This window comes from Acinonyx jubatus, chromosome D3 (assembly GCF_027475565.1).
Source record: "Acinonyx jubatus isolate Ajub_Pintada_27869175 chromosome D3, VMU_Ajub_asm_v1.0, whole genome shotgun sequence".
NCBI lineage: Eukaryota > Metazoa > Chordata > Mammalia > Carnivora > Felidae > Acinonyx > Acinonyx jubatus.
The window spans coordinates 19,653,360-19,667,495 of NC_069392.1; the positions used below are offsets into that span (position 1 = coordinate 19,653,360).

General features: G+C 52.1%; 2 protein-coding genes, 1 pseudogene and 1 gene segment (V, D, J or C); all 4 read right to left on the reverse strand.

Annotated features, from left to right (window-relative positions):
* Positions 1-14,136, reverse strand: part of LOC106988627 (immunoglobulin lambda-1 light chain-like) — a 308,524-nt gene that overhangs the window by 17,240 nt on the left and 277,148 nt on the right. The gene's annotated exons all lie outside the window — the stretch shown is intronic.
* On the reverse strand, positions 979-5,325 carry LOC128312464 (immunoglobulin lambda constant 3-like; annotated as a pseudogene).
* The window catches only part of LOC128312485 (immunoglobulin lambda-1 light chain-like), a 442,895-nt gene continuing 434,846 nt past the window's right edge, over positions 6,088-14,136 (reverse strand). The window contains exons 3-4 of one of the 2 annotated variants that reach the window (XM_053206510.1): positions 8,538-8,579; positions 6,088-6,573 (exon numbers count right to left, since the gene is read on the reverse strand). In XM_053206510.1, coding sequence (XP_053062485.1) covers positions 6,254-6,573; positions 8,538-8,579 — 362 coding nt within the window. In that variant the 3' untranslated portion in view covers positions 6,088-6,253. The remainder of the gene's footprint in view (positions 6,574-8,537; positions 8,580-14,136) is intronic. The other variant, XM_053206511.1, reaches the window with a different exon arrangement.
* Positions 10,982-13,322, reverse strand: LOC113597987 (immunoglobulin lambda constant 6-like). The segment is given in 3 exon segments: positions 10,982-11,464; positions 12,883-13,095; positions 13,226-13,322. Coding segments are annotated over 3 exon segments (630 nt in total).

Below are 14,136 nucleotides of genomic sequence, written 5' to 3' on the forward strand. Positions count from 1 at the left end.
TGTTATGATCAGATACTACACTGAGCTCCTAAGTAGATGAGTCAGTTGAGAAACCTGTCAACAGCGCATTTCCAGAATCTGAGTCTTGATTTATAACAGACACCCTAGGCAGGTTAACGAAGGACAAATGATGGGCTCATGGGTTGGCCTGGCCTCGGAGGGGTCCCAGAAAGCAAAGCTGGAGTCTGTTTCCCAGAGAACTTGGATGTAGTGTGAACCAAGAGACACTGGTGGGGTGAGATGCCAGCAGTGGGAGTGTGGGTGTGAGTGACCAGTGCCCAGGCAGGGGCTCCTATAGTGAGTGTGACAGGGCGTCTGTGGGTGGAGGACAGTCAGTGTTCCTGGGGAGGTAGGAGCAGGTGTTCTCATGAGAGAGGGAGGAGGCTCTAGGTTGTGACAATTGGGAATGTCCACATGGGGTAGGAAACCAGGGAAAAGCTGGCACTGAGTGGGGGTCTATAGGAAGAGGAGAGTGGGAATATTCAGAGGAGGGCTTCTTGTAGATGGTGAGGTGCCAGGTCCAGGGAGAAACTGAGGAATTATCCAAGAAATCCAGGGGATCTGGTATCAGTGAGGGAAGCTATGACTGGCAGTGGGCATGGTTAACACAAGAAGGAAAGCTAGAGACATTGTGGAGGATGGTCTCTTTAATTTCTGTTGTTTTGATCTCCTGTTCAGGAGTATTGTGTGAGAATTCTGGCTGAGAGCAAAATAACCCCTCATGAAACATGAGGACGCCTTCACTGGGCTCTTTTCCCAAGGCCAAAAGAATCCTGTTTTCCCCCAAAGATGGTTGAGTTCTGGACTGAAATGTTAAGCCCAAATTACCAGACAGCCTGAATTCTGATTGAATAAAGAACATTTTATTGAGCATGATTGGGTGCTGGGAGGAGGGCTGGGATGATCCTGGTGCAAGGGGAATCCTTCCTGGAGGTCCTGTGGCTCTCAGCCCTTTGAGTGGGTAGGGGATGTCTTGACCTAAGAGCACTCCTCAGGGACCACATTCTTCTCCATGGTGCTCCCCTCGTGCGTGACCTGGCAGGTGAATCTGCTGTGAGATTTTTACTTGTCAGGCAACAACCTCAGGTAGCTGCTGGCTGCATACTTGTTGTTCTGTTTGGAGGGGTTGGTGGTCTCCACGCCCCGTGTGACGGGGGTGCCGTCTGCCTTCCAGGCCACCGTCAAGCAGCTGGGGTAGAAGTCACTGATGAGGCACACCAGGGTGGCCTTGTTATTGCTGAGCTCCTCAGGGGAGGGTGGGCTGAGGTAACTGAGGGCGAGGACTTGGGCTGACCTGTGGGGTGGGGGAGGGACAGGAGGTCAGAAGCTCAGCTTCCATGTTTGGGGTCACTTCACTTGACATCGGCCTTCATGTGGGTACAGCTACCTGAACATTCAGTCAGGCCTCCAGTTCCCCTTCTGTGTCCATGTGAATCCATGTTGTGGGGTGGTGGGGTGGTTTAAGTTGTTATTCAATCATCTCCCCACCTTTGCTGGGAACCTTTGAGGTGGATTCCTATCACTACCCATCCCAAGACTCTTCTGAGATCTTTCCTTCCACCGAGACATCTAACTCTCACTGTCCCGCTCTTGCCTCCTCTGACTTTTGACAGTGTCTGTCTCAGCTCTACTTTTGTCCTCTGTGGCCAGTGCTATTATGTGAACTCTCTGACCTCCTATTGGCTCATCCTGTGGACCATTCTATCTTGAGTCTTGTGTGAGGTCTTTGCCCTAAGGGGTCTGTTTTTACCCAGATGTGTCTCTCCTGGGCTGTCCCTGATGGGGTAGGATCCTTGCTGATCATACAGAGTGTGTCTGCGTGGCCTTGCATCACTCTCAATCCACAGCCTTTCTGCAGCCCCAGTCCCCATGTCCTGCAAATTAGTCATTTCATGAGAGCTTTCATGCCATAGATTCTCCTGTGTTTGTTGCAGATGTGTGTCCTGCAGGGACTCAAGAGTCCACTCATGTCTCACATCTTCTCATTCCATGACTCTTTCTCTGGCATCTACTCCTACAAGCTCCATCCTACCTGTGGCAAGTTTGTCTGAGTCCCCAGGCCAACTCTATATGGCCACTCCATAAGGCCTGGGGGGAGCTCTACCTGCACCACTGCTGACTCTGGACCCTGATCCCCAGGCTCTGCCCTGAACCTTGTTGTTTGTGTCCTCAGCCTTGGCTCTGAGGGTGCATGGCCCAGTAAATACTCCACATGGTCACCTCCTCAATGCTCCCTGTTATCTCTTCCCTTTTATGTGAGGACACTTAGTGACTCCCAGAGACAAAGGTTGTCCAATAAGAGATCTTACAAGGGTGGACAGAAAAGAGCACATGTGGGACCCTGGATGACCTGGCGGACACACAGATGAGTTTTTAGCTCATCCCGACCATCCTCTGCCTCTCAGGTGGTAGGGGAGGGGCTGTGATGACCAAAGAAGCAAGCAGTACATTCTGTAGAGGGAGGGAAGGAGATCAGGGTCCCAGGGACTGGTGTCCCAGATGAACGAGTGACCAAGTTGAGAAAAGACACAGAAAGAAAAAAAATAGCAGAAAATTTCCCAAATATGTGGGGGAGCAGGGAAGGAGGGAGAATGTGAGATTCACCTAGGACCGTCAGCCAGGTCCCTCTGCCAAAAACAAAACACTGGGATACAGCATAAGACTAAAACCACCACGTGGAATCCGTCCCCAAACCCCTAGACCTCCGCCTGCAGCTGTGATGGAGGAAGGGGGGCACTGCTCCATGCTGGTGTCTGCTCAGTGGGAGAAAAAGGTCTTCCACCACTAGCAGATAACAGGTTTAAGGTCCCCAAGTGTGCAGCCAGAGGATGGTTGGAGTCAATTCTTCTAGAAGAAGTTGGTATCTCATCTGCTGTTTCTACCTGTGTCTCCTGGGATTTGAATGAGTTGTGGAGGGCCTCTGTGTCACCATGAGTAAGGATTTATAGAATGAAGAGGAAATCCCTTCTGTGTTTGTTCAAACAATCCTAATTCCTTGGAGAGACCATGAGGTGAGGGCAGAGGGTGGATCTTCCCTCCCACACCTTGCTCTGCAGGGAACAGCAGGTGGGCCTGTGTGTATAGGCCACTGGAAACTTCCTGTGCCCCCAACCATCACTTCATAGAGCTCAGCCTTATTTTCCAAGGGGATGTCCTTGTTTGGAACTGTCCCATGTGAAGTCTGTCCTGGTCCTGTGGGATATGCTAGCCTGTTTCCAGGTGACTTTGGGAACAGCCCAAGCCAAACCCTTATCTAGTCCCATATTGGAAAGGATCTGCTGTGACTGTTGCTCTGCTTCATTCAAGGGGCTTAAATGCTGTCTGCCACGTAACGGAACTGGTATCAGTGACCACTTTCAGGCCTGGGGCGGGTAGGCACAAGTGAAATAGAATATGTTGTCCATCAGATAGCAGGAGATACAGAGATCACCTGGGGTCTTGTGAGTGTACCCAGGAGCCACCTGAAGAGGCTCCGACTGGACTAATGTCCATAGATGCAGCTACATTTCCATGTGTATAGTGGACGACCCAATGCATTCCACCAGCGTATCTGGTCAATCCCAGCATGTACCAGGTCACCAAATAGAAATGAGTCAGCAGGGGAGGGTGGAGAGAGCCGGTCATCATCCTGTGAAGTAGGGAAGAGCAGGGAACAGTGCACATTTCTTCTTTTCCCTGCACATGAAAGGCACTCCCCACCTGGGTACGTGGCAGCCCTCCCAGGAGAAGGAGGACAAAAATGAAATATTGCCATGATGCACCCTTTCCATCTGATGGACGGAGTCATTGAACATCAAAGCAGCTAGTCCTACCTAAAAAGGTCCACTTGATGTGGGTCCTTTGATGCAAAGTAGCCAACTGTCCAGGGAGGTGATTCTGACGTTGTACAAACTGGACCTCCTGAAGGATCTGATGCCAGAAGCCCTTTGGAGGATGAGGAAGCAGAGTGGATGGCTCAGATACAACTCTGGGAGGTTGTGGTTGCATCCCCACCATGGGAGAGTCCCAGCACCAGCCGCTCAGCCCCTTAGTCCCTTCCTTGCAAGGAAAAGTAGAGTGATGGGGGATTCTTACAGACCCAACAGTCCTGAAGACACCCGACCCCCGCAATTACAGTGTCAAATGATTTTCAATACTCAGAAAGAGAAAAGGAAATACCCCCAAATAACAACAACATCAGCAGTGTAATTCCATGAATTCACTTGTGAAACTTTGAGGTCTTCAATGATGAGTATTTTGGTTGTTAAGGATTTACTCACAATTTCTACATGGGTTTGATCATACTACTTTAGTTTCTGTTTAGGCCTTTATCTTCTAGTACACAGATGAAATCGTTATTGAGAAAAAGATATGATATCTGGAATTTGTTTCCAAATATTGCATAAGAGAGCAATTATTTTGTTGTTGTGTTAACATCATCAGGGAATTGATAGATTGGGACCTGGCTGCTGGGAACATGGAGTTATTCTTACTCCTCTGTCTCCCTATTTTGGTGTTTTCATTTTTCCTTAATGCACATTTGGAAGAAACTTATAAGAAGAGATGATTAGTGTGGGGCAGTACCTGATGTGGGGTGATTTTGGCATTCTACAGAAGGGTCATGGACATGAGGTAGACCTGGGTGGCCTTCTCCCCCATTTAGGCCTTAGCATTCGGATCCATGACATGTGGCCAGCAGGTGCTGTGGGATACTACCATCCTTAATTTTCCTTCTTCCTCTTAGGTTTCTCAAGGGCAGGAGTGGCTGGGATAAAACTCTAAGGAGTCCCATGTCTGCCCCATTATGATCTCAGAACTTCTGGGCTTTGTAGGCTCTGTCCCTAGGCTGACCTGTCTCCCTTGCAGGTCTAGTGAAGGCAACTCCTTGACTCTGAATACCTGGACACATAGACAGGGGGCTGGTTGTGCCTGCTTCTCTTTGAGACTGACTTTGCCTGCTTCAGTGACCTGGGCGTGAGTGTGTCCCTGATACCTGGTCATGGGTGCCCTCGGGATTGAGCCATAGTGAGTGAAGGATGCTCGAGCCTAGGGGGATCTGCAGGCCCTGAATACCTGGGGAAGGTCCCTGATTTTGCTGTAGCCCTTAGGCCACACTCACTCTGCTTGAGCTGGTCTGCACCAGCTGAACTATACTCCTGAATTCGAATTTCTCCCTCTCTTTTGGAAAATCATTGGATACCCATTATGTGCCCAGGATTGTGTCTTTTGTCATTTACTCAGTTCTCCATGTCCCTACCACATACAGGGTCATATCATCAACTTCATCTTTAACCTAACCTTAAAGTAACTCTCCTTGATCTCAGTTGAGATGATGAGACTCTTCATGATTGAGGTCCCAGCCCCCTGTTAGGGTCTCTTTGAGCCTGACCTTGACCCAGGCCCATCAGAACATAGACTGGTTGTCCTTGTGCCTTATCTTGACCTCAAGTTTCAGATACTAGTGTGGGTGAACACTACTGTCTTGAAGAGTGTTCCAGGGCTTCCTGAGTTGGTTGGGAGAGTCAAGTAGGTTTGGGAAGGGATAGGCTACAAGATGTGAAACTGTTTCCCCGTAGGCCTTCTTAGCGTCTTTACTCACCTAACATGAATTGTGAGTTTGAAAAATGTACTTCTAATGTATTGTTCAAAGCTTTCCATGGCTCCCTGCTAAGGTGCCAACCATGGACCCCTCATTTGGTAGTCGCTCTCCCCTCTGGGTCACCCTGTATGGAACCAGGAAGTTCACCTCTGTTCCTAAAGACCACTGTTTCTGCTCAAGGACCTCGTTCCTCCTTATTGTTGCTTCTGCCCACTGCTGGCTCCTGGGACCCTCCTTGTTCCTCCCTGACACCCTACGGGGACCCCTGGTCCTTCTCACTCAGTTTTTCTCCCTTTCCAGGTGGCAAGGACTGCATCCTGGGGGGCTGGTATGGCAGGACTATTTTCTACTCTGGGTCACACCCAGGGGGATACAGCATCAATGGGGTCCTTTTAGGGTTAGTTGGGTGGATGGCGGTTAGATAGAATCACGTGTCATAACTGTCCCTTCTCTTAATTACTAAGCCGTTAACTCAGACATAACCAGACAGAGAATTCACATCAGAAATGTTGAATGATAAACGATAAGTTCTTTATTGAGCACAAATAGAAACCGGGAGGGTGTGTGACCTTCCTGGTCTGAGCTGATCCAGGAGTTGGCTCTCAGGGGTACATGGTGAGCTGGGGAAGGTATATCTGGGTGAGGAAGGCCTCCATCCTTGACAGTCTCGGGGACCTAAGAACACTCTGCGGGGACCACACTCTTCTCCACAGTGCTCCCCTCGTGCGTGACCTGGCAGGTGAATCTGCCGCGAGATTTCCACTGGTTCGGTGACAGGCTCAGGTAGCTGCTGGCCGCGTACTTGTTGTTGCTCTGTTTGGAGGGCTTGGTGGTCTCCACGCCCTGGGTGACGGGGGTGCCGTCTGCCTTCCAGGCCACCGTCAAACCGCTGGGGTAGAAGTCACTGATGAGGCACACCAGGGTGGCCTTGTTGGCACTGAGCTCCTCAGAGGAGGGCGGGAAGAGCGTGACTGAGGGGGCCGACTTAGGTTGACCTGTGGGGTGAGGAGGAGCGTAAGTCAGAGATCAGGTGTCCATGGCTGAAGCTTGTACCTCAGTCCTGATACAAGGAACAGCTCTGTCACATCCATGGCTTGGGGCTCATGTGGCCCCAGCTGGCTGAGTTCAGGTCAGCCATGGGTAGAGTCACTCACCTTCTTTTGAAATGAATCTGACTGCCCGAATCTGACCCAATGTCTGGGTCCCTCATGGACTCAGACACTCTCCAGGTCACATGTCCTCCCATCCACAGAGTCCTCCACTGGGGCTTGGTAGCACTGGTTGTGAGACCAGCGTTCCCTTGTAAATCTGTGTGTCCTAGATGTTTGTGCCACTGCCATTATCCCCCAGGTTGCTTACCTGGTTCCCCAATAGCCAGTCTTCCTGGTTGCAGGGCTGTGTTCCCATTTGAAAAATAGGTTTCCTGCCCCCAGAGCCCCTCACACCATCATTGCAGCCTTGCCCACCTCCCAACAGGGACCCCCTGCTGGCGATTCTGAGTGGGTAAGAAGTAGGAGTTCTTAAAGCTGGATTCCAGGGAGTTTTGTAGACGGAGAGTTTTCAGGTGAGGTGAATTTTCAGTTTTGAGGTCAGGCCATGTCTGTTCTGAAGGGTCTCCCTATTCTGTGAGGTTTTCTGGTGGGTCTGTCTAAACACTTACTGTTTCTGGAAGCCTGGCAGTCACTGCCCCTGTCACCTCTCCTTATCAGGGGACTCTGACCCCATGTATCTGCTCACAGAGCTCTCTTGCTGTGGCATGCTTGAAGGGATGTACCCCTGCTGGCTGAGTGTCCTGACAGGACACTTTCCTGAGACTCGTCCTGATCTTGGTGTCCTTACTGTTCCTCTAGAGGTGGAAGGTCCCTGAACCCTGGGGCCATTCTCTTCTGATGACCTCCCTCCCCCGAGACCCCCTTGTCCCATTTCCACCTCCATGTCTCCAAGTCCCCAGACCAATGCTCTGCTCGCTGTGCTTCAGGCAGCCCTCCAGCTGGGACGAGCTGAAGACAGAATGCTATGCCTGAGCCGTCCCCAGAATCCTTCCCACACCCCACAGCCCTGCTTGCAGCCTGAGTGCCCCACTTCCTTGTCTTCACCCCTCTCTTCTCCTCAGACTCTTAGAACCCAGCTTTAATGATGAGCTATGTCTATTTTGAAGGGTCTCCCTGTTCTGTGAAGTTTACTGGGGGTCTGTCTGTCTTCAGATTGCTGAGTGCCTGGCAAGCCCTGTCCCTGTCACCTGTCTGTATCTGGAGATCCTGACCCCACATATCTATCTGCTCAGGAGGATTTCCTGTGATGGTGAAGGTATTTACCTTTGTTGCCTGAGTCTCCTGACATCTGTCCTATTGCTAGTGTCCTGAGTGTCCCTGTCGAGGTAGAAGGTCCCAGCACCCAGGGCCCCTTTCTGCTCTGATGTCATCCCTTCCTCCTTGACCCCCTTGTCCCCCTTCCTCTTCTATGTCCAAGTTTTCAGACCAAGGCTCTCCTCACTGTGCTTCAGGCACTCCTCTGCCTGGGACCTCCCGAGGATGGAACCAGTGCCTGAGCCGTCCCCAGAATACTTCCCACACCCCACGGTCCCTCTGGCAGCATGAACACCCATTCACTTGCCCTTTACTCCTCATTCTCCTCAGGCTCTTTGAGCCCAGAAACTCTGAGTGGGGAACCCACCATCCCTGAGTCCAGAGGAGAAGGTTCCCATGGGGAGAAAGCTGGAGCCACAGTGAGGCATGAGTTCAGGTCTAGATCAGGAATGGTTAATGGGGATGGTCCCCTATAGCCCTGACCACACATCGACAAGATGGGACCAGTGGAGGCGATGAGGGGTAGACAAAAGAGGCAAAATTTACAGACCCCACAGACCTTCAGCCTAAGCCCAGGTCACAATAGAAAGCAGAGAAAAATAGCCTGAAATTATACACTGCATCCAAAAGAGGAGGGAAAAGGGGAGACTCACCGAGGACGGTCAGATGGGTCCCTCCGCCGAAAATAGGACACTGTGATACAGCCTTGAACATAAACCCTCTGTCAGCCCCTCCACCGCTGACCCAGGCCCAACTGCAGCTGCACGGGAGACCCAAAGCCCTGCCTCCTTGTCACGGGTGTTGGTCAGGCAGATGGGTGGGTGACGGGGGTGCCCCCTGGGGACCTGGAATTTCAGTTCCATGGAGGGTTCATATTCTCTCCATCCTCAGTTATGGGGAGGGGTTGGAGAGACCCCTCTAGATATGGCATTGGAATTCCCAGCTAATGCCGTCCTTAGGAAGGCGCTGTGTTCTCTCAGTCTGTGTCAGGATGTCATTGTGGAAGGGGTGAGCAGGCTACTTCAGCACAGAGGTGATGGAGCTGGGAGTGCTTTGCAGAGTTGGGACTCATGGGGATGGTCCTGGATATGCCATCATATCCTCAGCACAGGAAACCATGGAGGATTGGAGTCAGGAATGGGAAGTGTTGGGAGGAGACTCATGTTTCCCTCAGCACTTAGATTCTTCTGTAGGGTCCTGAGCTCCCAAATTCCTGCCTTTGGTTTGTTCTTCCGATGGTACAGTGGATGGTTACTGATTAGTCCCTGTCCTGAGTGCCATGAGGGCAGCTGTCACGCTGTAGGGGTTTGTGGGCTGAATGTAAGCTGGATAGACCTGGTGGCCCCCGGTGTGTGGGCTACAGTCACTACGTCCTACAACTTTGCCCTGAGCTGAAGTGTTGAGGTGTGTGTCTGACCCTTGAACTGACTGAGAATCACAAATGCCCCACATACAGGAGCATCACTAGTACTGGCTGGTCCCCATGAAGCAAGACACATACTGTACCTCTGCCTTACACCTTCACGTTCTGAGGAGGGACACTGACAACCAGTGCCTCACCTGAATCATGGCCTGGGGACGTCACCTGCAGAGCTCACACAGGTCTGGCATCCTTCTTTCTGTGACAAATTGGCATACTGAGCCAGAACTCTGGCCGTCTTCCTTGGTCTGCTCTTGATTAGTGTGTAAACACCTTGCCAACAGCTCATGAGGTTGCTTGTCTTGCTCCAGCCTAGATAAGAATCCCCAGGCCCTTCTATTGCTACTGGCTGACTCTGGTAGGGACGACAGAGATGGAGCTGTCTTTGTTCATTTCCCGTTCTGGCTCCCTGTGCAACACCTTCTACCCCAGCTCCTCCTGATCTTTCCTGTGTGTGTGGTTGTGTGTGTGTTATGATCAGATCCCACACTGAGTTTATGGGGTTTCTCCCTTGCCTCTGTCTCTTCAGTTTGTGTAGTTCATAATGAACATTTAAAACAACGAATGGAAGAGTTTGTCTAGGGGTGGCAGTGGTTCTGGGTAGGTTAAATGGGGGAGGATGTCATTCTCCCCAGCAGGACCATTGGAATGAGGGAAGCCTGAGTGGCCCCCCCCCCTTTGTTCCTTGGGGTCTTAGCTTTCCCAACTGTGGAATAGGTTCATGTAGATGCTGATCCCAAAGTTTCTATCATCTTATAGATTTGGGGACTGTTCACTGCTTAAAAACTCCTGGGGGCCCCTGTCCTCTGACCCACTCTTGCCCCAGAGCATGCTGTCCTTGGAGGCTCTGTTCCTGGGCATTCCTGCCCCCCAACAAGTCTGGTGAAGGCAGCTCCCGGACCCTGATGAGCTGAAGGCTCAGACAGGGTATCTGTCCAACCTAGGACTGGAGGACTGGCAGAGTGAGTGTGGCCTGCACCTCTGAGAGGCTGACATGAGTGCCTCAGGCCCTGCAGTGTGTTTGTCCAAGAACAAAGCTACAGGTGCACTCTGTACACGGCCATAGTGTTGGAGGCTGGAAGAGTCCTCAGGCCTGGTGTCTGGGGTCACTGCAACATCTGGGAAGCTTGGCCTTGCCATGGGCCTCTGGCTGGTCTGACCTCCCTTAACTCTACTCCTGAGTTTGAAATGTCTCTGTCTTTCATACAATCAGTGGCAGCCCTTTGTGTGGCTGAGATGGTGCCCTTTCCTATTCACCCTGTTCTCCCGTGACCCACCTGCCCCAAATGTTATGAAGTCTGACATCACCTGCTCCATCTGTAATGCAACCATAACTAATGTGTCAGGTCCCCAGACTTTCATGACTGAGGTCTCAGGCAGTGCCAGGGTGACGCTAAGCCTCACTGACCACACACAAATCTGAACAGACCCATTGTCCCCAGGACCCTCCTTGTTTCTGCCTGATCCCCACTGGGACCCCAGTCTGTCTCACTGGGCCCATCTCCATTCCCATGGGGACAAGGACTGCAACCGTTGAGTTGGGACCATTTGTTCTTCAGGCCATGGCTGACAAGCACACAGGGAAAGTGGGTAAATAGGTTCTCACTTGACAAGTCTATCCCTAATTACTGAGGCTTACCCAGAGTTACGTGGAACAGTGAATGCACACCAGATATGTCAGTGATATGTGCTAAGGTCTTTATTGAGCACAAGTAGAAATAGGGAGGGCGTGTGACCTGCCTGGTCTGAGCTGATCCAGGGGTTGGTTCACAGGGCTACACAGTGGGCTGGGGAAGGGGTGTCTGGTGAGGAAGGCCCCCATCCTGGAAGCCTTGGGAACCTAAGAGCACTCTGCAGGGACCACACTCTTCTCCACGCTGGTCCCCTCGTGCGTGACCTGGCAGGTGAATCTGCTACGAGATTTCCACTGGTTCGGTGACAGGCTCAGGTAGCTGCTGGCCGCGTACTTGTTGTTGCTCTGTTTGGAGGGCTTGGTGGTCTCCACGCCCTGGGTGATGGGGGTGCCGTCTGCCTTCCAGGCCACCGTCAAGCCACTGGGGTAGAAGTCACTGATGAGGCACACCAGGGTGGCCTTGTTGGCACTGAGCTCCTCATTGGAGGGTGGAAAGAGGGTAACTGAGGGCGCGGACTTGGGCTGACCTGTGGGACAAGGGAGAGGTAACAAGTCAGAGTTCACATGCTTATTCAGTCAGCTCCTATCTCTGTCCTGAAGTGGGATACAGCTCTGTCATATCTAAAGCTTGGTCCTCAGTTGCCTCTTGCTCCCTGTGGTCTGGTCAGCGGTGGATAAGGTCACTCACCTTCTGTTGGAGAGAAACTGAGTGTCCATCTGTTGGGAGATCTGAGCCCAACTGTGGCTCTCGTCCCTCTTCAGGTTCAACTGTACTCATCACTTTCCTAATTGCCTCTAGGCTCCCGTGTTACTGACTTTTATCGTGCTTGACACCTAATCTTTCCCTGTGGAACCTGTCTGTCCTGTGGCATGTCCTGCCAGGTCCATCTCCAAGGGGTGCTCATGCAAGTATCTGTCTGTCCTGGTGTTAAGCTCTCATCCCCTTCCAGGAGGGGGTTTCTTGGCCACATTCCCACTGATCCCTCATTGCAGCCCCTGCCCACCTCCTGACAAAGCCCCTCTAAGGTTGCCTGAGGGGGAGAGAGTGTCTGCCCTTGAGCTGGAATCTAGTCTAGCAGGTGGAGGCTTTCTGGAAGAGGTGAATCTGCTGTTCTGAGGCTGGATCTGGGGCTTCTCTGAGGGGTCACTTTGCACGTGAAGTTATCTTGGGGCATCTGCTGTGCTAGCATCACAGTGTGCCTATCATTGGCAGCCATCCTTGTCTCCCGTCCCTGAGGAGTCACCAGCCCCAGTATCTGCTCAGGGGTCTCTCCTCCAACATTAATATGGGTGGGACAAGCTTTGGGGCCTGAGTGTCCTGAGCCGTGTCCTGTGTGAGGAGGTCCTGTGTGTCCTGGAGAAGGATGAGGGACCCAGCACTCTGAGGCCACCTTGTCCCAGGAAATCCTCCTTCTGTTCTCGTTTCCCTTGCCTTGGGTTCCCTTTTATTCCATGGCCAACCAAGAGTTCCTCCCAAAACCTCTCAGTAGCTCCCACCTAGAACCCGGAGAGCATAGAACCCAAGTGTGATTGATACACACTTGGACAGATGAGCTATGCAAGCATCCTTTACTGGTCCTATGGCCCTTGTGCCCCAGCCCAGGTTCCCCAGTCCTGTGTTCCTTCAGTCCCTCATTTCCCACATCTGGGGGATGACAGACCCCAAGGAAGCTGATTGTGTCAGAGTCCAGAGGAGAAGCCCCCTGAGAGTGCTCTGGGTCACAGTGAGGGGGAACAGGAAGGGGTCCTTGGGACTGACCTGAGCTTCCCCGACCAGGAGTCTGACAAGAGAGAACAAGCTAAAGTGGTGAGGGACAGCCCCAAACTGTGAAGGTCCCAGACCTTAGAGAGTTTCAGACCCCAAGCACAGTCATCACAGAAAGAAGAGAAAAATTGCCCCAATTTTCACTCTGGTTGCCAAAGAGAGAGAAAGGGGGAGACTCACCGAGGACGGTCACCTTGGTCCCTCTGCCGAAAACATAACACAGTGATACAGCTTTGAACACAAACCCTCTGTCAGCCCTGGCACCCTTCCCCCTTCCCCAGGCCCACCTGCAGCTGCTTGGGAGGCTCAGAGTCCAGCCTCCTCTTTGTGGGGGTTGGGCTGGCCCATGGGAGCTTGAGACAGGGCACCCCCTCCCCAATGCACCTTCCCTTCCTCATGGGGTAAGCTTCCCCCCAACCCCCACCATGGTGGGGTAGGAGGGAATGCCTGAATGACATATCATAACTCAGGTAGCTCCTGGCAGGAGCTCTGTGTATGGCTCAGCTTGCTTGGGGAATGCTACCTGGGAGATCGGACAGCACAGTTTCCAACACAGACATCACGAGGCCTGTGCCTTCTGCAGAGCTGAGGCCCGTGGAGGGTTCTGGATGCCACCACATGTCCTAGACACATGCCCAACATGGCCACGTGTACAATAGCAGGCGTGTGTGTGTGTGTCCTGGTGTGTGCACGCAAGTTTTTTGGGTGTGTGTGCATGTATATTCTGTCTGTGTGACTATGGGCCTAGACCTGCCCTTCTGAGCTAGCTCTGCTAGCTAGCAGTGGAGTCTTCCTGGTTCTCAAGGCCCATTCACAACTTTCCAGAAAATGACTGTGCGCACAGATGGATCCATGACACAATTCAGAATGGGATCTTGACATGGATTCATGGCCCCAATGAATACGCATGGACATTTTAACTTTAGTGGTATTTTGTGCATAACTCCAAGGTGTCTCTGTCTCCCAGGGGCCTTGAATACAACTGGGTCCTCCGTGACACATGTAGAAGGAGAGGCCCCCAGTGGGAGTGTGGGAGATACTGACCAGGGTCTAGAGACTGAGTTTCCTATAATGAGTGCAGCAGGGCAGGTCTGGGGAAGGGAACAGTGCAATGTTCCCAGGGAGGCAGGGGCACGGGGCCCCTGTGGAAGGAAAGATTCTCTAGGATGTGATGATGGGAAGTTTCCAAATGTGTAGGAAACCACAAAAAGCATGGCCTTGCGTGGGGGCCTTCAAGGAAGGGAGACATCCCAGTGAGTTGGGCTGGTCCCAGTGAATAAGGTCCCAGGACCGGAGTGGAGACTGGAAACGAACCAAGAGGCCATGGGAATCAAGGGCTATGATCCTGAAAATGGTTGGGGTGGAAATGGCCTACAGAAGTCTATCAAGATCCACAGGTGTGGACCTTGGTACTCTGGGTCTTGCTGCTTCCGT